At 43.7% G+C, this 25,000-nt stretch overlaps 2 protein-coding genes across 2 annotated transcripts in view; one reads left to right on the forward strand and one right to left on the reverse strand.

The window, feature by feature from the left end:
* The window catches only part of caln1 (calneuron 1), a gene marked incomplete at its 3' end in the record, with an annotated part of 55,148 nt that overhangs the window by 11,630 nt on the left and 18,518 nt on the right, over positions 1–25,000 (forward strand). The window contains exon 3 of the mRNA XM_080548841.1: positions 2,763–2,875. Coding sequence (XP_080404967.1) covers positions 2,763–2,875 — 113 coding nt within the window. The remainder of the gene's footprint in view (positions 1–2,762; positions 2,876–25,000) is intronic.
* LOC308174146 (E3 ubiquitin-protein ligase TRIM21-like) lies at positions 8,828–10,483 on the reverse strand (the record flags this gene model as incomplete). The annotated part of the gene is made up of 1 exon (XM_080549213.1): positions 8,828–10,483. One exon carries the CDS (start codon positions 10,481–10,483, stop codon positions 8,828–8,830), a length of 1,656 nt encoding a protein of 551 aa, XP_080405339.1.

Genomic DNA, 25,000 nt, shown 5'->3' on the forward strand with positions numbered 1-25,000 from the left:
AGTCCACTAGTTTACTGTAACATGTTTCTTTCAACCCCAATACTTAAATTATCAACAAAAAAAACTTTTTAAGATTTGGTCTCCAAGGGTCTTGTTGCAGTGAGTCTGCGAGGTTGTGAATTTGAAGAGAATCTTCAAGGTTGTCAAACGGCTTCCCTCTGCTCCCCTCTCCAGAAGTGCAAGTAAAGCATCTTCTCTTCCACATCAAAGTGAAGGTCTTGCGTAGGTGTCGGAAGTGGGGGGGGGGGCTTTTCATCTCATCATAGGGATAGGGTTATGGTCTTGAAAACCCACTTTTAATCATCGTATCATATACGTGTTGAAATACACACTTTAAAACTGATTCTGGTCTTCATAAAATCATAACCCACTTTTAATCTCATCATATCAAAGAACGTATGGCTGCTGTTTTTTTAGGCAAACCCAGTTATAAAACCCAGTTCACCACCTGTCTGTTATATCTTTGATAGATATTGTTGTTTGTATAAAAGGAGATGACAAAAGTCTATGTATCGGCCCCTGGCGTCTTCAGACCCATTCTTCATCCCTACAAGTGTTAGAATCTGTCTGCTGATTGTGTTGATAAGAGAGGGCTGATAGAGAGGGCTGATAGGAGAGGGCCAGCCTTGTTGTTGTTACAACGCTCACGCACGCTGGGGATTTGTTTGCGTATTCTAAACAGAATTTGTGTTCAAAGCAATTTGCACAATCTCTGCTAATTTTCATGTGCACAGACGCGACACAAAAGACCTGGTGATCAAAAGGACACGGCTTCAAAAGAGCGTTTTAACAGACAGGCGGAGGGGAGTTGAGGCTGTTGATTGTGTCTCTGCCAAGCGAGCAGCTGGGTGGATTGGAGACATGTTGCACGTTTATATGAGGCAGCGATTCCCAGCAGAATCTCCACAGAGTACAGCTGATCTCTATGACATATGGATGAGGAGGTCTGATCTCTGCTCTGCTCTCTGGGCAATCCATCGGTTTATGATCCATTTATGACCTTTATGACCTTTATGACCTTTATGACCTTTGTGGATGCTGTGAGTTTCAGAGGAGGCTGGTGGACGTGTCAGAAATAAGACTTATAGATTTATTCCCAATAATCAATAATTACATTAAACGCTTATGAACATGATGAATCGAACTCATCGAACTCAAGTGGTCGCATGACCAACTAACACACATTAACATTGCATTATATCTGACTCCAAAAGTTATTACATGATTAATAATGATTGGCAATGCTTTGCTCACCCCTGTGTGACAGACAATCAATCATATTGGATTCTAGATTCATTAAGAATACCCAAAATGCTATTTTACCTTCACCATGCCCTCAAGTTACCATTAATCAGCTTGCGAGAGGTTTACGCTCAGGTCAATCTCTGTGTCTCGCTAACGATGCGTCAGACATTAAATGGGAGCACCTGGTCACGATTATGTTGTGCTGTATTAACAGAACCATCTAGCACACAAACTCACATTAATGCACATAGGAAGAATGAGAATAAAGTATCAACAAAATAACATATTTTTCAAATAACAGTTTCAAAGCAACATATGACTGTAAGTTCATATCGCTCACTAGTTTCATAATCAGAGTCTGTGATGAAACCCCAATGCATCAACAACAATACATCTCAAGAACTCAAGTTAAAAAATATATAAAATATCTTGCATATCTAGCATTTACACCAGAAATAATACCAAATATACCATAAAATACTGTAAATGTAAGTACTGAGGTCCTACAATGACCAGATGATGGCCAGATCGTCATTGTAAATGAGAATTGGTTCTCAATTGACTTATCTGGTTAAATAAAAAAAAAAATAAAAAAAAAGGGGGTGGTGGTGGCTGGGCTAATAAAACACAAGTTACTAACACAATCCTTACCACACACTTTCCCACCTTGACCATGCCACCCCTGCCCCGACCACATCTCTCCATCTATCTGTTAACCATTCTGTCATGACAGCTGATTGTCTGCTGTCTGCTGCAATGCCCCAGCTGTCCCCAGCACACAGGTAGCTACTCTGCATATGCATGGGAACAGGGGAACAGGGACAATCGATCGGCGTCAAACATGACAGTACCAGTATAGCCCCAGGGAGGTAGACACTGTCAGGGGAGGCGAGGGAAGATTGAGTCTTTCTGCTTGGGCAGTGGTACGCTGACAAGGTCACACACAGCCCTCCCTGCAGGGGAGCAGAAGAACGATGAGGCGGAGAGAGACAAGGAAGGCTATAGAAGGAGAAGAAAGGGGGGAGAGTATGCATGGAAAAGGCTGAGATAAAAAGTACGGACTGAGGAAAAGTAAAAGGTTGAGAGAGAAAGAAAAGGGGGAATGCTGTGGGGGGGATGAAGAGGGTGTGGGAGATTAAGGCGTCATGCGGAAGTGCTCTCTCCACTGGTCGTCGTCAAAGTTATTCAGAACATCTGACCAGAGAACCTGACCGTGTGGCCTCTCTCGCTTCCACATTCTTCTTTCCGTGTTCTGTGCCGGAACAAAGGCCACAGCATCTGCCGCTCTTCGCCTCATATGGCGCCTCAGTCTCACTCATCTGTCTCATTCGAATTAACGTCCACTAGGTTCCAGTTCTGCAGCCAGACAGGCTGCAGAACTGGGTCTCTGGAGATCTGGGTCTCTGGAGATCTTGGTATTGGATCTTGGATTTGTTATTATTGTCTTATTACTACAGTACTTAACATGTTTTTATCTTATGTGTGTGTGTGTGTGTGTGTGTGTGTGTGTCTTATAGGAGACGGGCAGGTGGATTTTGACGAGTTCATGACGATCCTCGGACCCAAGCTGCTGTCGTCTGAGACGAGAGAAGGCTTCCTGGGGAACACCATAGATAGCATCTTCTGGCAGGTAAGGGATGTTGCATCTAATGTAATATAACGGCCGAGTGTTCAGGATATGCTGTGAAGAAATGGTCATGAAGGCAAACAACATGCGTTTTCTTACCAATTATGAGCCATAATGGAAAGTATGGTATTAATAAGGCCCCTGGTGTCTAGATGCTGTTTGGTGACAGTTTAATGCTCCATTGGCTAAATGTGTATTAGAGCCGTGGTCATGAGAATATGTTGAGTGAGAGAGAAAAATGAGGAGGACGTGTGGGAGTGAGAGAGGGGTGACTTAGTGTGAGTGAAAGAAAGACTGAGAAAGTGTGAACCAGAGATGAAGATGAGAGAAAGAGGGAGAGATGGGAAAATGACTCAGGACATTGGCATTGACAGGGAGAGGGACATTTTGGAACTGGCACTTGGCAAGGCCACCTCTCTCTGGTGCCATCGCCACGGTGACCTGGGGAGTCTCAGGGGGGCAGCAGCTTTTGATTTACACTGTGAGGACAAGCTCCTGGGTGATACGGGTGCAGACAGTTGGCTGAGACGAGCCCATCTGACATTGTCACACAGAGGAGAGCAGAGATTCAAGATTCCAGATTGCTTTATTGTTTGTCACACAGTGACAGATATTCTCCTTTGACAGGCTTTGTGCAGTTCATGAATACAGTTTCCACATTAAAAACACACATAGGTCACATACATTAATACAATAAAAACAGACAGACATAGCAGTGTTTATAAAAAAAGTCCAGTCATTTAAAAATAATAGTAAAAAAACTGTGTTATGGTTTAAAAAGCTAACATGTTGTGGTTTAAAAGAAAAACAATGCGCTTCCTATTTTAAAATGTTCAGGGCGGTGGTTGCAGTGGGAATGAATTATTTTTTGTATGTGTTTTCGAGCACAGTGATGTCCGGAAATGTTTCTCTTTCCAAGAAAGGGTTAGAAAGAAATATAATCAGGATTTTCTTCAGATGATCTGTACTCCTTTTTTATGACTTTCCCAAGAGGATATTCTTTGCACATTAATATCTAGATGTGTCATCATCATTTGTTAAATGAATATCGAGAGGTGCTGCTATGTGAAATGATGCCTTATTTGTGATATATATCTCTGCCTGATATTCACCAGAAAATAACATTTTTATTTCAACATAATTATCTCTCCTCTCCTGACTCATCACGGGTGAATTGTCACCTACCATTTCCATGTTTGGTTTCATGAGTTCATGGACAGCAATTGCGTGACTTCCGCTCAATGGTTTTCCCCCCACCCATTTCCTGTTGAATAATCTGTGTTGACTAGGGGGTGACTCGACTCTATGGGTGAGCACAGCTGCTTTTTGGCTCTGTCCTTTAGACATGAGTGGGCAGATATTACAGGGGACCAGAAGCCATATTCCTTTTTTCTTCTGTGAAGGTTGAATTCCAATTTGTCTCATATGAGATGATCTGGCATTTATTGATATTAATTTTCACTCTGTGTGTTCTACGATCATTTCTTGAAATTCATTTTCTCTGTGGGCGTTCTATAGTCATGGTTGGAGGTCGTATGAGTCAGAGAAACATTCTGTGTGTCGTGTAGCGTCTTTCTGAGTTGTGATTCAAGGCTGTTCATTCACCTAAACAGTCAGTTCTTTGAATGAGTCAGACTGAATGTTTGTTTCTTAATCCAACATATCGTACTGAAGTCGCTAGTCTCTCCAATACTTACTCTAAGATTGGATGTTTTGCTTTGCTTTCCTTCAGAGTTACTTACTGTAAATGGCTCATTTAATCTGCATATTTAATCTGCATATTTACAGCTGCAGAATAGGCTGGCCCTCCACTTGGTTTACACTGTAAAAAAACTGGTTTTATGGTTTTTAGAAGTAACTGAAACACAGTTCAGAGGTGAAATCATAGTACAGTAAGGTCTTGTTTGGGGTTACAGAGGCACATGGACAATCTGAGACACATTCCCTCCCCCCCAAAAAAATTACATTTCAAAATGATCTCTGAGTTAAGATACGCGTACATGTGTCTCACTCTGAATGCTCTGATCAGTCCTGATGTTCCAAATTGTCCATTCGAGTAAATTCCTACAACTCCCAAGATTCCCCTCCCTCCCCGTGTGTGTGTGTGTGTGTGTGTATCTGTGTGTGTGTGTGTGTGTGTGTGTGTGTGTGTGTGTGTGTGTATGCTGTTCTCTGGGAACCACTGGAGCAGAGTCAGAGTGAAACCTCTTCTCTGACGGTTTCTGTAATTAACAATTCTTCTAAGTGTACAGGAATACAACAGGGAACAGATGAATAAGCAGCACACGCAGATGAAGCAGTCAGTCGTTGTCCTCCAGGGACAAAGAGCTTCTCTGGGAAAGTCTGTAAAGGTTTCCAGAGTCTCCAGAATCTGTCAGAATTATGATTAAGATCTTGAGTCAATTTCTCCAGAGGGAGAAGGGCTGATATCTGTGATTATCCACATGTCGACTGTAGGGACCTGCGGTGTCAGGAAACCATGATGAACCATCACAGCAAAATACACATTTTAGCCGGAAATAAAAGAATAGTTAACAGGGATTTAGTGTCAGTATGAAAAAGATTGTCCTGAGTTTAACAAGTAAAAAGAAGAAGACAATGCTAACCGTTTACCGGTAACCTCCTGGATGACAGAAAGGACCCCCCTCCAAAATATCTGGATAATCTTATGTCTGCACATTGGTCTAACAGTGATATATTAGTCGATTGTTCTATATATTGGTGTTATGTCTGAGTGATGATATCCGTATATATCTGTGATGGAGTGCTTTGTCCCGATCTGTATCTGTGATGGATTACTCTAGTCTGGCAGTCGTTGTTCAGTAAAGCTACCTGAAGCATGCTAGGAGTGTGTGGTGCGTTCGTAATTACAAACACAACAGCGGGCACAAGGCCAAAGTAGACGAGATGAGTGTACCGTTGTGTGATTTACATAACAGAAGTTTGAACTTGTTGGGGAACATTTTCTGGAGGCGAACGGGTGTAAAATAAATCCTATGGAAATGTTACATTGTGTTCATGTATAGAAATTGAAGGACATTTCGGAAAAATCCCATCACAGATCACATGCTCCCCCTGCTCCAGTCTGCAGGACTAAATGTTACCCCCAGATCACGCTCCTGCAACGGCTTCAAGGAATCATAAGATGAAGAATCATCAGTACAGTAATAAAGCATACATCTGAGATCTTTCCTTTAGGACAGAATTCAACGGTCCAGTTAGAGCAGGGGTGGGCAATTAATTTTCACAATGGGCCACATGAGAAACCGGGACTATTGTGGAGGGCCGGACCAGTAGACTGAACCAGTAGACTGAACCAGTAGGCTGAACCAGTAGGACCAGTAGGCTGAACCAGTAGACTGAACCAGTAGACTGAACCAGTAGGCTGAACCAGTAGGACCAGTAGACTGAACCAGTAGACTGAACCAGTAGACTGAACCAGTAGGACCAGTAGGCTGAACCAGTAGACTGAACCAGTAGACTGAACCAGTAGGCTGAACCAGTAGGACCAGTAGGCTGAACCAGTAGACTGAACCAGTAGACTGAACCAGTAGGCTGAACCAGTAGGCTGAACCAGTAGACTGAACCAGTAGGCTGAACCAGTAGACTGAACCAGTAGACTGAACCAGTAGGCTGAACCAGTAGACTGAACCAGTAGACTGAACCAGTAGGCTGAACCAGTAGACTGAACCAGTAGACTGAACCAGTAGGCTGAACCAGTAGGCTGAACCAGTAGACTGAACCAGTAGGCTGAACCAGTAGGCTGAACCAGTAGACTGAACCAGTAGACTGAACCAGTAGACTGAACCAGTAGGCTGAGCCAGTAGACTGAACCAGTAGACTGAACCAGTAGAACCAGTAGACTGAACCAGTAGGCTGAACCAGTAGACTGAACCAGTAGACTGAACCAGTAGGCTGAACCAGTAGACTGAACCAGTAGACTGAACCAGTAGACTGAACCAGTAGGACCAGTAGACTGAACCAGTAGGCTGAACCAGTAGACTGAACCAGTAGGCTGAACCAGTAGACTGAACCAGTAGACTGAACCAGTAGGCTGAACCAGTAGACTGAACCAGTAGGCTGAACCAGTAGACTGAACCAGTAGGACCAGTAGACTGAACCAGTAGACTGAACCAGTAGGACCAGTAGACTGAACCAGTAGGCTGAACCAGTAGACTGAACCAGTAGGCTGAACCAGTAGGCTGAACCAGTAGGCTGAACCAGTAGACTGAACCAGTAGACTGAACCAGTAGACTGAACCAGTAGACTGAACCAGTAGACTGAACCAGTAGAACCAGTAGACTGAACCAGTAGACTGAACCAGTAGACTGAACCAGTAGAACCAGTAGACTGAACCAGTAGACTGAACCAGTAGACTGAACCAGTAGGCTGAACCAGTAGACTGAACCAGTAGACTGAACCAGTAGGACCAGTAGACTGAACCAGTAGACTGAACAAGTAGGCTGAACCAGTAGACTGAACCAGTAGACTGAACCAGTAGACTGAACCAGTAGGCTGAACCAGTAGACTGAACCAGTAGGCTGAACCAGTAGACTGAACCAGTAGACTGAACCAGTAGGCTGAACCAGTAGGCTGAACCAGTAGACTGAACCAGTAGACTGAACCAGTAGGCTGAACCAGTAGACTGAACCAGTAGACTGAACCAGTAGGCTGAACCAGTAGACTGAACCAGTAGGACCAGTAGACTGAACCAGTAGGCTGAACCAGTAGACTGAACCAGTAGGCTGAACCAGTAGGACCAGTAGACTGAACCAGTAAGCTGAACCAGTAGACTGAACCAGTAGGCTGAACCAGTAGACTGAACCAGTAGGCTGAACCAGTAGGACCAGTAGGCTGAACCAGTAGACTGAACCAGTAGACTGAACCAGTAGACTGAACCAGTAGGCTGAACCAGTAGACTGAACCAGTAGACTGAACCAGTAGACTGAACCAGTAGGCTGAACCAGTAGACTGAACCAGTAGACTGAACCAGTAGACTGAACCAGTAGGCTGAACCAGTAGGCTGAACCAGTAGGACCAGTAGACTGAACCAGTAGGCTGAACCAGTAGACTGAACCAGTAGACTGAACCAGTAGACTGAACCAGTAGAACCAGTAGGCTGAACCAGTAGACTGAACCAGTAGGCTGAACCAGTAGAACCAGTAGGCTGAACCAGTAGACTGAACCAGTAGGACCAGTAGGCTGAACCAGTAGACTGAACCAGTAGGCTGAACCAGTAGACTGAACCAGTAGACTGAACCATTAGACAAACTTATAATATCAAGTACAGAAGATGTGTATCATATTACAATCACAGTCACCTTTATTAAACTGTTTAATCATATCCGATTCCCTTTGCAAGCCATTAAATCAATAACATTATTATCAAACGTACATTCTGTTAAATGTAATTACATCACACACATGCAGAGACTGAAGGACAACTTATGTTTGTGTTTTAATAACCCAGACAGCCAGTCTGCGACCTCACCATCACCATTCTACAGCTCTGGGACCTGGACTACACTGATTATTAATGTGATCAATGGATCTGATCAATCCAAGTGAATTTAATTGTCTGAACATCCTCAATGTCCCTCTGTACACACGCAGTATTCATTACACTCAAAATCCTCCAAAAACCAAATACATACAATAATAACTAGGTAATAATGAAAATACAGTATGTTGAGAGCATCTGATTTATAATAATGTGAACACCCTGAGAAGTCAAACAGTCTCATGTATATAGAGTCATATGTTCTTATGAGGCTGGAGAGGCTGGGCTGTATCTGACATTGCTGCTGCATATTCACATCTAGCAGACACACCGAGAGCACAAACTATATGATAACAAACCATAACCAGATCAGAAATTACTCTGTGTGGGGAAATATACCATAATCTTTCCTAATGTGACAACAGATAAAGATACATTCTTATTTCACTGCTTGGTCAGTCAGAGTGATTGACAGGAGAGATGATCAGAGGGGCAGCATTTTCACCACCATCATTCAGGTCAGGGCTGAAGAATGGATAGAGTTTCTCAGAGAAGGTGCAGCCAGTGAAAGAGTAGATCAGAGACCTGGCCTCCACATCATAAAAGGAGACCTGGCCCTCCTCATAATCCACAAACACCCCCACCTTCTGGGGCTTCTCTCTCAGGGACAGGGGGACATCAGGGTCAGCAGCTGCCCAGTACTCATTTCCATTCCACAACCCTACAGTCCAGTATCCATACTCAGGGCTCAGTGAGATCCTCCCCTTCCTGTTGATGGACTCTCTGGCCACTCCTACATCCCAGACAGTCTTCTCCTTCACCTCCACTTCATAGTAAAACCTCCCTGAGGAGAAATCCTCCTTTCCTAAAACACAGGCACCCTGGGAAAACCTCTCTGCGTTATCAGGGAGATTCTTTCTTGTGTCTCCATCTCTAACTTGTTTCCCATCCTCAGACAGAATGAGATAGGGATATGCTGTATCAGGGTCCAGAGTCACGTCCACTGCATACTGCTGAATCATCTTCAGCTCAACATCACACAACTTCTTCACTTCGCTCGTAAGTGTCTCCCTCAGCTGAGACATAACTCTCCTCACAGTCCCCACGTCGAGATCACTGTGAACCCTGACCTCAGACCAGTCCTTGGTGTGTGGAGGGGTGGACAGGGAAGGGAAGCTCTGGAGGAGGTGGAGGTGGTCCTCAGTGTGTGAGAGCTGCTCCAGCTCAGTGCTTCTCCTCTGTAGCTCAGTGATTTCCTGCTCCAGCTCTTTAATCAGCCCTTCAGCCCGCCTCTCTGCTGCTTTTTGCTTCTCCTCGATCACGTCAAGGAGCTCAGCCTGGCTTCTCTTCATGGAGTCCACCAGAGCAGTGAAGACCTGTACGCTGTCGGCTTTCTCTCTCTCTGCAACTTTCTTACTAAGACCTACTGAGCGTTTGATCTCTGAAACCTTCTGCAGTCGCTCCTGGATCATCTGCTGAACATCTGCCTCTGTCTTCCCCAGCTGAGCCTTCCTCTCTCCATACTCCTCCTCTATGAGGACGGTGTCATGAGTCTTGTGGTCTGTCTCAGTGCAGAACTGACACACACACGTCTGGTCACGCCTACAGAACAGCTCCAGGAGTCTGTCGTGCTTCTTACACATCCTGTCTTCCAGGTTCTCCACAGGGTCGATCAGCTTGTGTCTCTTTAAGGCTGCGACTCTCTGATGAGGCTCCAGGTGAGTCTCACAGTAAGAGGTCAGACACACCAGGCAGGACTTCAGAGCCTTGAGCTTCGTCCCAGTGCAGATGTCACAGGACACTTGTCCAGGTTCGGCAGGGGACTCATCGTCAGCCCTGACTCTCATTGTCTTGAGTTTCTCTACGACCTCTCTCAACGTTGTGTTGACGCGAAGCTCAGGTCTTCTATAGAACGTTTCCTTACACAACGGACACAGACACAATTCACTGGTGTCCCAGTATCCTCTGATACAGGCCATGCAGAAGTTGTGTCCACATGGAGTAGAGACTGGGTCAGTGAACACATCCAGACAGATGGAACACAGGAACTGCTCCTCAGACAGGAGACTGCTGGAGGAAGCCATATCTAGAGAGAACAGAGGTGACACCATAAAGCATTTCCTGGAATCAATCAGATCTCGATAGTTTCAGCTATGGAGCTGTCAAGACTGTCTTATGGGATTATACAGCAACCAATAATTATAACATTATTCTACATCACATAGAAAATAGTCCTTCAAACAAATCAATACGTTTTACATGCTGAACTGTCTATAAACCAAACTGGTAGAGACTACACAATAGTTTATCTTGACATGTCATTGTAAGTCTCTCAACTCACCTGTCTGTGATTCTGTGAGAGTGTGGATGCTGTCTCTGTCCTTTCTACTGTATGTGTGATAGATGTCTGTTTGAGGACGATATCTAACAAGTTTGAGAGAGTCTGCCCTTGTCCACGACACACTTTATGTCTCTACACCGTTTAGTTTCATTTCAGCTGCCTGACGTTGAGATGCTCCTCCCCTCCCAGTACAGCTCTCCTCCCTGGAACAGAGTTAACCCTTTACATGCTGCTCTGTTTCTAACATGTGCTTTTACAGACATGCTCTTCTTACCTGTCATTTCCAATCATCATATTGTTCCCAGTCAGTATAAACTGTAATCAGAATAATATTTGTGATCAGGGGCCTCATTTATAGAAAGTACTTTGGATCAAATTTTTATCTTACCCGTGTCGTACGTAGAAAACCACGTCAACGTAGTGATTTATACAATTTCAACTTGAGTCAATTTGACCGTGGAAACGATCGTAGCTCTACGTCGGGTATTGACCTTGCGTACGCACATTACCTACTGGTTATGCAGAGTTATTACAGGCATGTGAGCCGCACTGCCTACTGTCATTCTGGGCTTAAAGTGGGAAATAATCCTGTGCCTGAAACTTTTCCTTGGGGAGGGGGGTCAAGGTTTGAGATATTGGGAGAGCGGGTACAGAAGACAGCTTCTTGTCTCAATGTTTAAATGCATTAATACTATTTTATAGTCAATACAAAATACATGTCTCAATGTTTAAATGCATTAATACTGTTTTATAGTCAATACAAAATATATGTCTCAATGTTAAAATGCATTAATACTGTTTTATACTCAATACAAAATAAAATAATATATTTAGATGTCTTTAAAAGAACAAACTGATTAAATCACTTAAGGCCAAACTGATTAAATCACTTAAGGCCAAACTGATTAAATCACTTAAGGCCAAACTGATTGCATCACTTATTAAGCCACTATCACTATAACAATAGATCAATAGATCTACATCAAGTAGAATACTGATGACTAGTGACCAGTCAAGACCATTGGACTCCAGGATATCTTTGAGCTCCTGCATGAGGGCTGATGAGTTGGCGATGTTTACTTTCCTGCTGACTAGGTGTTGTGTTGTTACTTTGGCCAGATCATCATAAAAAATCGAACAAGGACATTGAGGATTTTGTCCATATTAAGATTAGCTTCGTCGATATTAATTGAAAACGTTGCTTTTTTAAGCTTTTCACACAGCCGTTTTTTCAATTCCGGGACAAAGGCCATGTGTGTTTAAATAGCTGGCGTGCTGATTGGAAACGGACAGCTTTGTCAGTGCATTTTTGTCTTCTGATAGCTTCTTGCACAAATCGACGAGTGGCTGAGCCATTGTGAAAGACATCATGTTCAGCTATAAACGCGCACACTCGGATCTTTTGCTCGCAAACACGGTCGGCCATTGAAGATGAAGTGGTAGGCTACCTGTAGCCGTCGCAAGGTTGTTGTATGAGCAAGGTTTAAGAAACTTGGCTTCTGTAGTGCCGGAGGAAAAAGGAAAGACGTAGGCAACGTAATGATAACTGTTTAATCAAAATAACAACTTGTACTCTCAGTACAGGACCAGAAAATAGATCACCAAAACTGTTGTGTCTAAACAGGAAGTTGCAACGTTAATAATCCTCCCCTCTGCCCCTAGTGCCAGAACTGGTTCCCTCCCACTACACAACCAACAGTAAGAGGAGAACATGAACCCATAATGTAGTCACTACACTTCCATTGTAATAGACTCTTACTAAAGTTAGCGAGATAGCGGGCTGCTAAAAGCGAACGTCTCTCCAAGCTAACATTACACTCATTCAAACTTCCTACTCTGCCTCCGATTGGCTAGAAGTCGTTGGTTGGCTTGAGCAATGTGATACCATTGGTAGGCGGAACTGTCTCTTTGCTGAAGATGACTCTTTAAATTACGATGTAAACAAATAGCATGTGATTTTATTTTATTTTATTGCTCAAAATTCCCCTGCGCCGGAAATCCGGCACCATGCCGGAGAACTTTAAGCCCTGATCATTCATGCGAAGTGAACGTGACTCGTAAAATAATTAACAATGTTGTTATCAGCTGAGAAAATGAGTTTAATTCAAGATTTAAAGGGAACTGATGTTTATGATTGTATTTCAGTCTTCCTTTATATTCCTCTGGAGCTGTCAAGGCAACGCCATCTCCCCTTCAACATGCCTAATGCGCTAAATTATACTGGATTTTACTCCGGAGAACGCAAGGTCAATACCCGACATAGAGCTCCGATCGTTTCCACGGTCAAATTGACTCACGTTGAAATTGTATAAATCACTACGTTGACGTGGTTTTCTACGTACGACACGGGTAAGATCAAAATTTGATCCAAAGTACTTTCTATAAATGAGGCCCCTGGTCTTGTTAAAAACCCTACACTCTGCATCAATCTTTCTCTGTTTAACGTGAGCTGACATTTTCTCCTCAGCATCTCTCCAACTGCACATTACGGTTTGAAGATGTGTAACATAGTCACGCACGCACATACGTCAATTGAAAATAAAAATTGTCGCCTTCAAAATAAAAGCAATGCAATTGTACTGGACGCATTGCCTACATTATTGACCTCACGCAGGGCCGGCCAGGGACAGCCATAGGGCCGTACAATGCCCAGGTCTGAGTTAGAGAATATTTCCTCAAGCAGTGTTAGTGAGCACTTCTCCTTTGCCAAGGTAATCCATCCACCTGACAGGTGTGGCACATCCAGATGCTGATTAGACAGCGTGATTATTGTACAGGTGTGTACAACAGGCTGGTCACAATAAAAGGCCACTCTGTGCAGTTTCATCACGCAGCACAATGCACAGATGTCGCCAGTTTTGAGGGAGCGTGCAATTGGCAGGAATGTCCACCAGAGCTGTTGCCTGTGAATTGAATGTTCATTTCTCTACCATAAGCGTATCCAAAGTTGTTTCCAATTCCAATTCCAATTCTCGCAAATGCCGTAAGAGACAGCTTATGGTAGAGAAATGACTATTGTGACCAGCCTAAGGCACATCTGTGAAATAACCATGCTGTCTAATCAGCGTCTGGATGTGTCACACCTGTCAGGTGGATGGATTACCTCGGCAAAGGAGAAGTGCTCACTAACACTGATGTAAACACATTTGTGAACAATTTGAGAGAAACAGACTTAGGTCTTTGATTTCAACTCGTGAAAAAATTGGAGCAAAAACAAAAGTGTTGCATTTATATTTCTGTTCAGTGTAGCAAACCTAAGCTAATAAACGTGTGGTTATCTGAATGATCATCTAAGGTCTAAAGCTGGATAGAGAGAGCGCAAAACCAGCTTGGCCTGAGGTCTTGACTTCAGCAATCAAGAACCAACTTGCATTTTCCCATGACTAAATTAGGCCTATACTAACGCATTCATAGTTCATGTAAATAATAGGGTTACAGGCAAAAAAAAATGAACAGGGTGAAACTGTACCCTTTTTCTGTAATGAACGGAACCAGACAAACACAAGGAACAAAGTGCTTGTGGCCTTTGAACAAGTCTGAATGGTTTCCACTTTGTTATGACTGATAAACGCACAGAACCAGGGTGAAATCAGAATCAATTTGAATAGTCAACCTGTTCCATAAAACATGAATCATGACAGTTGGGCACGCGACAACAATACAACATTATCAGTATTATCTAGGGGGACGGTTAACCTCATGAAACTTGTCTGTCAGTGTGTCTGCTGGTGTTCCATTCATCTCCCTTCACCCCGCCTGAACTTTGCTGTCAAGTATTTATTCTCCCTGACATGCTGTGTCAGAGCCTGCCTCCATCAGGACCGTGTCACCAAGTGCACTTACTCAGCAGACACTCGCTAGTCACTCACTTATTAAAGACACTTCAGAGGAGGTTCGGGGCTCTGTTGTAGCCTCGGGAGACACGTTTACTCCTTTGGTTCCTGGGGAGCGTTTGACTTACCTTTTTTCTTTCTTTAGTGAGACTTTTGGGCTGCGTTCACACGGCAGGTCTTGACGCTCAATTCCGAATTTTTACACAGATCCAATTTTTTTGTTTGGCAGTTCACATGACTTTTAAAACGTGACCTATATTTGACCTACATTGACTAGTGTGAACATTCCACGGCCCTGAACAGACCCGCATGCGCAGAAGGACAGGCATCAGTAGATGTATGTACACACATAATAATAATAATACATTAGACTTATATAGCGCTTTTCTAGACACTCAAAGACGCGTTACAAACTGAAAAGATCGAGTAGTAAAATAAAAAGAAACAAAAAAATAAATAAAAGAAAGTATAGAGGTCTAATTAATTTTTAGATTACTAAATCTAAATCTAAGTCTCTTTGAGTTGATCTTGATAAGAGCGGGACAAAGGGCAATTCTAAATTTTTCTGACCAATCAACTACCACGTCTGTTGCTTCGATTGCGTATATTACTTCGTTTACATGAAGGGCTGTGAGAACGCAAATCAGAGAAATAATTTATGCAAACTCATCCACTTGCTCCGGGTCTCGATTCAGACTTTCATGTGAGAAGATGACCGTAACCAGGTCCACCTGCTAGGAAATATGTAGATTACTACATACATACTGTAGTTGTCTCCTTTATTCATTACCTTAGTGTCATACATGTCAATTGTATAGAAACAACTCACCAAAATGTTCTATTGCACAACTGATTTGAAAAGAAATTCCACCCTGCGGGGACCCCCCCACCTGGTACCTTGCCATACCTTGGCTTTGGCTGAAATGACGCCACTGGGAGCCTATTGGAAATTGATTGATTGGGTTTATGTGTGTGTGTGAGTGAGAAGGAGTGCTTTTGTGAGCCTGCATGTATGATGTGGCTCTGTGGAACCCCCATTTTTTTGCCTCTTGGTCTCCGACTGGTTGGCCACCCCGGCACTAGTCTCTGCTCTTGTGGGAGAAAGAAGTTGTTAATTGAGCTAATTATCCAACTGTATGAGCATGTCATTAGACAACATCAAGCATTTCAGTTTAATTTCTGTTGTTAATCATCTCTTGAATTTGCAGGGTTCCTCTAATGATCCGCAATTATGATGATCACTCCCCGTCCTTATGATCCCACCCCGTCCGTGTTCCATGTGGATATCTGTGGTTGCTTAACTATATTCAAGTCACGTCTTTAGATTGTTGTGGGAGTACAACAACACACAGTACACAAGTGTTGTGGAGGTAGGCAGTCTCCTCTCTGAGATACAGTCACTTCCTTTACGCCAGTGATGCTCAATCCTGGTCCTGGAAAGCCGCAGTGGGGTTCTGGTTTTCGTCCCAGCTTAGTGCTATAATAATACTATTTGATTGAACTGATAAACTGATCTTTGAAACGTTGATTAACTGAATCAGGTGTGTCAGTACTGGTGCAGGGAGAAATCAGAGACTCATTTTAACGCCTGCCCTGCTTTTACTGTTCCTCATTCCATCCCATGCACTACACTGAGCCCGTCCTCCGATCTCTCTCTCCCTCTCAGCCTGATCAGGATGGAGCTGAGACAAACACCGTCTCTTCAGGACCGGGAGGATCAATGCTTGGCAATGTTATGGAATTTCATTGCTCATTAGTTTTGCGAGCTACAAAACACTGTTGACATAACAAACACAACAAATGAAATGTTTCATACAGACAGTGCTTAAGTTTTCCCCTATACCTGTAGTTAATAATAATATACTGTTACAAGATACCTGTATATATATATATATATATATATATATATATATACTGTTAACAAACAAGATTTCAAGAAGTTCTCCCGACAGGAAGCGCTGTGATTCCGTCTCCAGCTAATCTGATTCATATTCCTCATTTCTCACAAACAAACTTGACTATGAAGCCTGGTATCTGTGCCTCCATGTCCCTGTTATTAATTAGCCCCCTGAGTCGGGGAAGCAGGGGGGGGGAAGCGGCTCTGCCTGGGAAGGGAGGGTGGGATGTTCTGGCAGACCTCAGCTGAGGGATGATGTGGATCAACAACGGTTCTGAATGAGATATGAAGAGATTAAGAGATATGTGAGAGAATGTGAGAGGCTTTACTGTATAGACCAGACACTATACATCTTCATACTATACATACTTCCAAGCCACAATTTGTACTTTATAGACCAGACAGATACTATACATCAGGGGAGGCTGGTGGAGGAATACATCGGTTCAGGTTGTTCGCCTTTACTTGTTTCTTGTTAGTCTTTCTTGTTCTGGCTGCGGCTGTGGTGCAGGAGGTAGAGGCTGTGTCTCAGGAGGTAGAGGCTGTGTCTCAGGAGGTAGAGGCTGTGTCTCAGGAGGTAGAGGCTGTGTCTCAGGAGGTAGAGCTGCTGTGTCTCAGGAGGTAGAGGCTGTGTCTCAGGAGGTAGAGGCTGTGTCTCAGGAGGTAGAGGCTGTGTCTCAGGAGGTAGAGCTGCTGTGTCTCAGGAGGTAGAGGCTGTGTCTCAGGAGGTAGAGGCTGTGTCTCAGGAGGTAGAGGCTGTGTCTCAGGAGGTAGAGGCTGTATCTCAGGAGGTAGAGGCTGTGTCTCAGGAGGTAGAGGCTGTGTCTCAGGAGGTAGAGCTGCTGTGTCTCAGGAGGTAGAGGCTGTGTCTCAGGAGGTAGAGGCTGTGTCTCAGGAGGTAGAGGCTGTGTCTCAGGAGGTAGAGGCTGTGTCTCAGGAGGTAGAGGCTGTGTCTCAGGAGGTAGAGGCTGTGTCTCGGGAGGTAGAGGCTGGTGGAGGTAGAGGCTGTGTCTCAGGAGGTAGAGACTGTGTCTCAGGAGGTAGAGGCTGTGTCTCAGGAGGTAGAGGCTGTGTCTCAGGAGGTAGAGGCTGTGTCTCAGGAGGTAGAGCCGCCGTCTAATGATCACAAGGTTGGCAGATCAGCGGTTCGAGCCCCGGCTGGCCACATGTCGAAGTGTCCTTGGGCAAGACACTGAACCCCAAAATTGCTCCCAGTGAGCGGGCCGGCGCCTTGCATGGCAGCTTGCCGCCATTGGTGTGTGAATGTGTGTGTGAATGGGTGAATGAGAGGCCGTTGTAAAGCGCTTTGGAGCAGCTTTGGAGCAGCTTTGGAGCAGCAAAGAAGGCGCTATATAAGTGCAGTCCATTTACCATTTAAATTGTTTTTTGTAAACTCCCTGGTCACCGTGAAACCTTTGTCAAGTGAATAACAGAAGAACTTCTCAGAACTATCAGCCAATCTGCCCGATCTGTCCAATGTTATAAATTGTCAGTCGAGACCTTATTGTTTCCAGGGCTCTTGGCCAGGCACCTGCAGAATGTCTCAGAATGTCTCAGAATGTCTCAGAATGTCTCAGAATGTCTGCCCCTGTGTCTGCCCCTGTGTGGAACCTTGTATTGTTCTATTGTCTGCCCCTGTGTGGAACCTTGTATTAGTTGGGGTGAAAGCATGTATCTTTCTCTTTCTTCCCTCAAGCAAATTAAGTGAAGACTAATGTGTTGTTTGGCAAAAGGAAAATAACGTTCCCTGTAGGTAATTGAGATAGACAATGACAGCCATGTGAAGTGACATACTTTGACAGAGAACAGGATGATTGAGCTTGTTTATTATATTAGAGAAGTCTAGCCGCTATGCTCACATAGTGCATCCCTACACCCACACTATGTAAATAGTGCTCATTTGTTTTTATTGCAGCCATAAGTATTCAGAACTGTTAGCGAATGTGTTTCGTTGTATCGTTTGTTTGCTTTTGTTATGGAACATGATGTGTTTTGTGATGACAGAAGCTGTTCTGATGGTTTCTTGCTGTTAAGGTTATTCATACAATGATTTTATTCATTTTACAGTCACACTTCATCAACTGATTCATATCACTTGTGCCCATGTAACCAAGTTCGGATGATAAATTCACTCGAATACCCCCACCCACCCGTACCATGGAATTGCTAGCTTTTCGGTGACGTAGCTGGTTTCCATGTGGTATTTAGGAGATGGTCACATGTGTGGGCAATGCAGAAGACACTGGTTGGAGACTTGTGTGAGCTCGGAGCTCAGTTCAGACTTTTACATCAACTGTCACCAGGCATGTGCACAGTTAGGCATGTGCACAGTTAGGCATGTGCACAGTTAGGCATGTGCACAGTTAGGCATGTGCACAGTTAGGCACGTGCACAGTTAGGGGCGAAAGGAGCAACAGCACCTGCCCCTCTGTCCTGCCACTCTCACAGTGCCTCCTGGATGGTTTGCATCACAACGGCCACCCCAATGCCCGTCTGTCCATTTAGCCTTTTTCTGGGAAACTGTTGACATGTGTGCTCTCCAGTCATCCCTATCCCAGTGTGAGTGGGGCATAATTGATTGATTGACACCAGCTGTGTGACATGAATGATTGAGCCAGCTGATCCTATATATGTGACCATTCCCACAATAAAAGTTGCTTCCTTGATAACATGAACCCTGTCTGACAGTGTATGATTCCTCCGTTCACAGTGTGTAGTCCGATTGTTATGGTTTTAGCCAATATGCAATAACCAACATTTAACAGAAACAGCACCCACCCTTCCATAAGTCTGACTGTTGTTAATGAATATAGAGATGCTCTGTACACTTCTGATCCCAGCCTTGTTTACACGCTCCTCTAGACGTGTTGTGCGTTAGCCGAGGCTTTGAAGCTTCATAAACGTGACTCATCATAAATCACATCTGTTCATCTTTAATTTTCCCTTTCCTTTATGCGGAGCCCTCTCTCCTTTTGTTCTTAATGATTTTGAGGCAAAGCAAACAGAATGAATAATACATGCGGTGTGCACATGGGCGTCAGCAGCTTTTTGAATGTGGGGGGGACACTTATTTTTCGGGGGGTCTGGGGGCCCCCCCCCCCCGATTTTTTTTAAATAGTAGATTCAATTTCCTGCATTCTGGTGCGTTTTACACCCAAAATAATCTCCCTCTTTCTTTGTTTTTCCTTGGAGCTGGCATGGTCTGCAATTACTGACTACTATTATGTTTTGGTTTAACTCACAGAGGCCTGACACTGACACGTGGCACTTTTTAGGTACTTTATTAAATATGAAGATTCAAAAAGAATCAAAGAGTGAATTAGAAAAGAATGAGGTAACTTTGAGTCATCAAATTGAATAAAAAGTTATGAGGAAACATAAAATATGTACCTAGGCTACTCAGAGCCTATTACAATCAAACTTAGCCCTCTTCAGTGCATTGCAGAACATACAACTATAACAAACAAAAAAAAATCAAAGAGTGAATTAGAGCTGTCTCCACTGCCCCTGCCTGCTGCCCCTGCCTCTGACTCACTCTCACTCTCAACCACCTATATCAGGAGAAATGGGGATGCATTGAGCACTTGTTCATATTGTTTTTCTCTAATAGAACATTTGACATAGAAATACAATCATCAATACAAAAAATACAATCACAAGCATTTTAGAAATAGAAAAATAAATGGAACAGGTGTTTTCTTCTTATTTTTTAACCCTAGCTCAAGCAATCAGATGCAAAATTGATTCTTTGGGTGGGTGCAATGGCCAAATTAAATTGTGCAAATGCTCAGGGCAATGAACACGGGCAGGAGATGCAATATTGACAGGACAGGTAAGCACTGTGAGGTGTTTGTCGCCATTCTGTGCTTTTGATGACATTTCGCCTGTGTCTGTTCTGCATTTAAACATGTCTAACCGCACTAGTAATGCCTAACAAAACTGCTAGTGCCATATAGCTGATCTAGCTCGTATTTGGTTGCTAGTAGGCTATGCTAATTCTATTGCTAATACAGAGAATGTCTCATAAGGTGCTAACATTCTTATCAGAAAAGCTGGCTGTGTTTGACCTTGGGAGAACGCAATGTTGCTGTTTGGCCACTCACGGGAAAACTTGGATGACTTTGACTTACTTTTCTCTTCTTAGAAATGTTTTTCCTTATATCCATCTTGGTGGATGATCTAAATATCGTCTTGCCTCAGTCTGAATGTTTTGAATCTGCGTGCGTGTCTGATTCTGCTGCTGCCGTGTTAAAAACAGAAGTAAAACGCGGAGTGGACTTCTGGATATGGGCAATCCCCTACTCATAAAGTGGAACAGATTTGATTGTGAAGCAATGAAAATAACGCTGACCAGTCATGCAACATATTTTTGATGGCAAATGTGGGGGGGTCCAAACGACCTTGTTTCAAAGGTGGGGGGGACACGTCCCCCCCCAAATATATGGTGGTGACGCCCATGGGTGTGCAGCATAGTGTTAGCAGTTCTGAGGAGAAACCGCGGGCCCTTCCACTTCGTAGACATTTTAACTGGCTGAGTAAATTATGCTGTCTAATTTCCTCTCTGATTTAATTGGCTTTAGGGATATACTGTATGGAACACAGTGTAGAGGTTCCTCTCACAGCAGCGTTGACGATGCACAGACAGGAAGTGGAGAGGCAGTAATTACACTGCGTTTACAACACCTCTCATGGCCTCGTAATGGGAGTAATTCGCCCCCATGATGAAATCCGTGAGGCGACTGGATCTGTATGGAACATAGTTTAGAGGTTTCTCTCTCAGCAACATTGATGATACACGGGCAGGAAATGGAAAAGCAGTAATTACACTGCATTTCTGACACCTTTCATGCCCTTGTAATGGGAGTAACGCTGAGTAACGCTCCCCCATTGTGAAAGCGGGTGGGCAGGGGACTGGGTCTGTCTGTCTGTCTGTTTTTTTGAAGGAAATTGAATGAATGATGCATTACAGCCATACAGATCTCACATATACAACATGACACTCATTGTCCCGCGGGGGGCGCTATAGCAACAACTAAAAGCACATCATCTGTCCCGTCTGAGCTATAGGACTATCAGGACATTTGGTCCATATTTGCAGCCCCTCATGAGCAATAACTTCAACATGTTTACTGTAGACCTGTTTCATAGGTTCACTAGTGAAAGTTGAGCTAGGATTTGAAATATGGAATAATGGCTTGCGTGCCTTTATTGCTATGTAGGAAGGCAGGATTATTTCTTAGCATCCTTACAATCTTCCTTTTTTCCTGGTTTGTTCAAATTACAGTCGACTGACTATACATGGAAGAGGTGAAGTATAGACTGTCATAAAACAGCTCCAGGCGGGTCAGACAAACACACTTGTAAAACATGCAAGAGGAGCATTTATTGCTGCGCATCAATAAATAATGACAACAGGCTCATATCAAAACATCCTAGGAATGGATCATACTGGTTCTACATACAGTAGGGTTATCATACATACAGTTTGTCATCCATATGACATTCTCAAGTCAGAACGTATTATAGCCAGAGAGCAGAGAGACACAAAGATAAGGCTGGGACTGAGTCATTGTCCATTCCTGCATCACAATGAGCCTGTTGTTGTGGGATATAATTGATTCTTAATAGATTTAGTAGAACTTACAAAGCACAAACAGCTTAGATCAATTGTCTCCAAAGAGGCCTTTTATTAAGCCAAGTTACATGAGCGCAGAGAGAAATGAGCAGACCAATCAGCAAGAAGCAATAGCCCAAAGCAAGAAGCAGCCCCCAACGATGGGTGGGACTCATATTTATAGAACTGTCCCTGGTCATGAGGTCACTATTCTTGGGAACCAATAATATTATACAAATCTGTGATTACACAAGTTGTATAAATGATATAAAACCCCAACACCGTCCTCTGAGTTCTACCTCCACCAGCCTCCCCTGGTGTGTATACGGGGTGCTGGGAAAAGAGAGATTGGGCAGGCAGGGCTGGAGGTGTACCCCTACGCCCCCCCCCCCCCCCCCCTCTCCCCCATTCTCTCTCTACCTCCCTCCTGCCTCGTTGGGTCAGGCTGACACACTGCGACAGTTAATGACTCTGACTCCAGATCAGTTAATGACTCTGAGCCTGCTGACTCCAGAGCGTGCCTGAGACAGTAAATGACTCTGACTCCAGAGCCTGATGGCTTCAAGGCGGCACAGAGGATGTAAACTCGCTGTGGGGGCGTCTGCCTGCCTGCCAAGCCGGCGGAAAGGAGAGAAAAATCATTGTAATATTCCCGGTGTCAAACGTGGCCCTGAATACCAATGATGACGATGGGGGGGGGGGGGGGGGGGGGGGGGTACAGAGTCATCACAGTCACAGCTAATCTACCCTTCCTGTATCTCCATATCCATAATCAACCTCCTTCAGACTGTTTCATCCATCTGGAGCATCATTTGGAGCTCATCCCTTGAGTCCAGTGTAAAGGTTGGCCGCTGGACTATGCAGCCCTGTTGCTATGAAAATGACTTCCACACGCAACCAACATTACCATCATCATCTTAGAAAAAGAGAGGCATTATGACCTGCTGTCCATTTCCCAATCAGTGTCAGAATAGAATGAATGAATGAATGAATAGAATGACCTCTGACCTCTATATTCTATATTTAAAACAGTTAAAGGTTCCATATCATGATAAACTGTGCTGTACATGTGGGTCTCTAATGAACCCTAACCCTGCGAACACAAACTGTGAAATAAAGCAGTTCAATCAGGTTTTGGTGGTTTTTGCCTATTTGTGTCTGGTGATAAAGTCCCCAAGTAGGGCAAGGTCATTTTTTCTCCAGATTATGAAAGTACAGATTGTAAGCTTTCAAATAATGTGTCATTGAAATCTGAAAATAGTTGAAGAAGATATAATAATGCTTATTTGAATGTTGGTACCCTGGGGGGAAAAAAGGTTTGCGACCATGGCGTTGGTAGCTAGGTGGGAGCTAAGAAATAACATCGCTACGAACATCTAACTGCATTCGTACGTTCAAACATCTAACTGCATTCGTACGTTCAAACATCTAACTGCATTCGTACGTTCAAACATCTAACTGCATTCGTACGTTCAAACATCTAACTGCATTCGTACGTTCAAACATCTAACTGCATTCGTACGTTCAAACATCTAACTGCATTCGTACGTTCAAACATCTAACTGCATTCGTACATTCAAACATCTAACTGCATTCGTACGTTCAAACATCTAACTGCATTCGTACGTTCAAACATCTAACTGCATTGTACGTTCAAACATCTAACGGCATTCGTACATTCAAACATCTAACTGCATTCGTACGTTCAAACATCTAACTGCATTCGTACGTTCAAACATCTAACTGCATTCGTACGTTCAAACATCTAACTGCATTCGTACGTTCAAACATCTAACTGCATTCGTACGTTCAAACATCTAACTGCATTCGTACGTTCAAACATCTAACTGCATTCGTACGTTCAAACATCTAACTGCATTCGTACGTTCAAACATCTAACTGCATTCGTACGTTCAAACATCTAACTGCATTCGTACGTTCAAACATCTAACTGCATTCGTACGTTCAAACATCTAACTGCATTCGTACGTTCAAACATCTAACTGCATTCGTACGTTCAAACATCTAACTGCATTCGTACGTTCAGGGGAACTTCGATTGTTTCCATTTAACTGGTTTTGGATTCCTGGTGTTGTGGGGAACATAGGCAGGGGGTTTATTTTGATTCCCTCGGGAACCGGGTCTTTGTTTCGCTGTGCTGCAGCAAACCGCTGATGATTTCCACACCAGTGAAACAGCCCGTCCAGAACAGGAGTGAAACAGAGGCGTTTGGAGGCATGCTGGAATGCCTTTAGATTCAAATCTGAGTGGTATTTTCAGCAAAAAAACTTCAATGACTCTGAAGAATGTTCTGGAGACTTACATGAACTTGTGGAAAAAGAGCAGAATATGTCTCCTTTAACTTTTGTCTAGACTGAGGTAATATGATATTGTTAGTTGAAAGAGTATATTTACATACATAAGCCAGAGTAAGGGTATTTTCACACTTGGTCTCTTTCAGACAATTTTGTGAACATATAAAGCTGTTCGCCAAAATGCATAATGTGAATAATGTGAATGCTCGAAATAAACTCAGACCTCTATCCAACCCAACTGGGACATTTTCTTAACTGTCAGTTCACTTCAGGGTTCACTTTGGGTTCAACTTCGGTTCACTTTTTTGGGTGCAATGTGAGTGCAAAGCAATCCCAGTCCACTTGTCATTGGAACAGTTTTGTCCTGTACTATCATCATAACTCCATTGTCCTAGCCCTTGTGCTTGCTGTACATGTTACAATATCGCAAGGCCAGCGGTTCGGCAGTTCGATCCCCGGCTGGCCACGTGTTGAGGTGTCTTTGGGCAAGACACTTTGACGCGTTGGCGCCTTGCATGGTAGCTTGCCGCCATTGGTGTGTGAATGAGAGGCCGTTGTAAAGTGCTTTGAAATAAATGTTAAGCTTTAACACCCAGCTTCAAGTTCCTGGGTGTCCACATCTCTGAGG

The sequence above is a fragment of the Nansenia antarctica genome (assembly GCF_963989245.1).
Source record: "Nansenia antarctica genome assembly, chromosome: 19".
NCBI lineage: Eukaryota > Metazoa > Chordata > Actinopteri > Argentiniformes > Microstomatidae > Nansenia > Nansenia antarctica.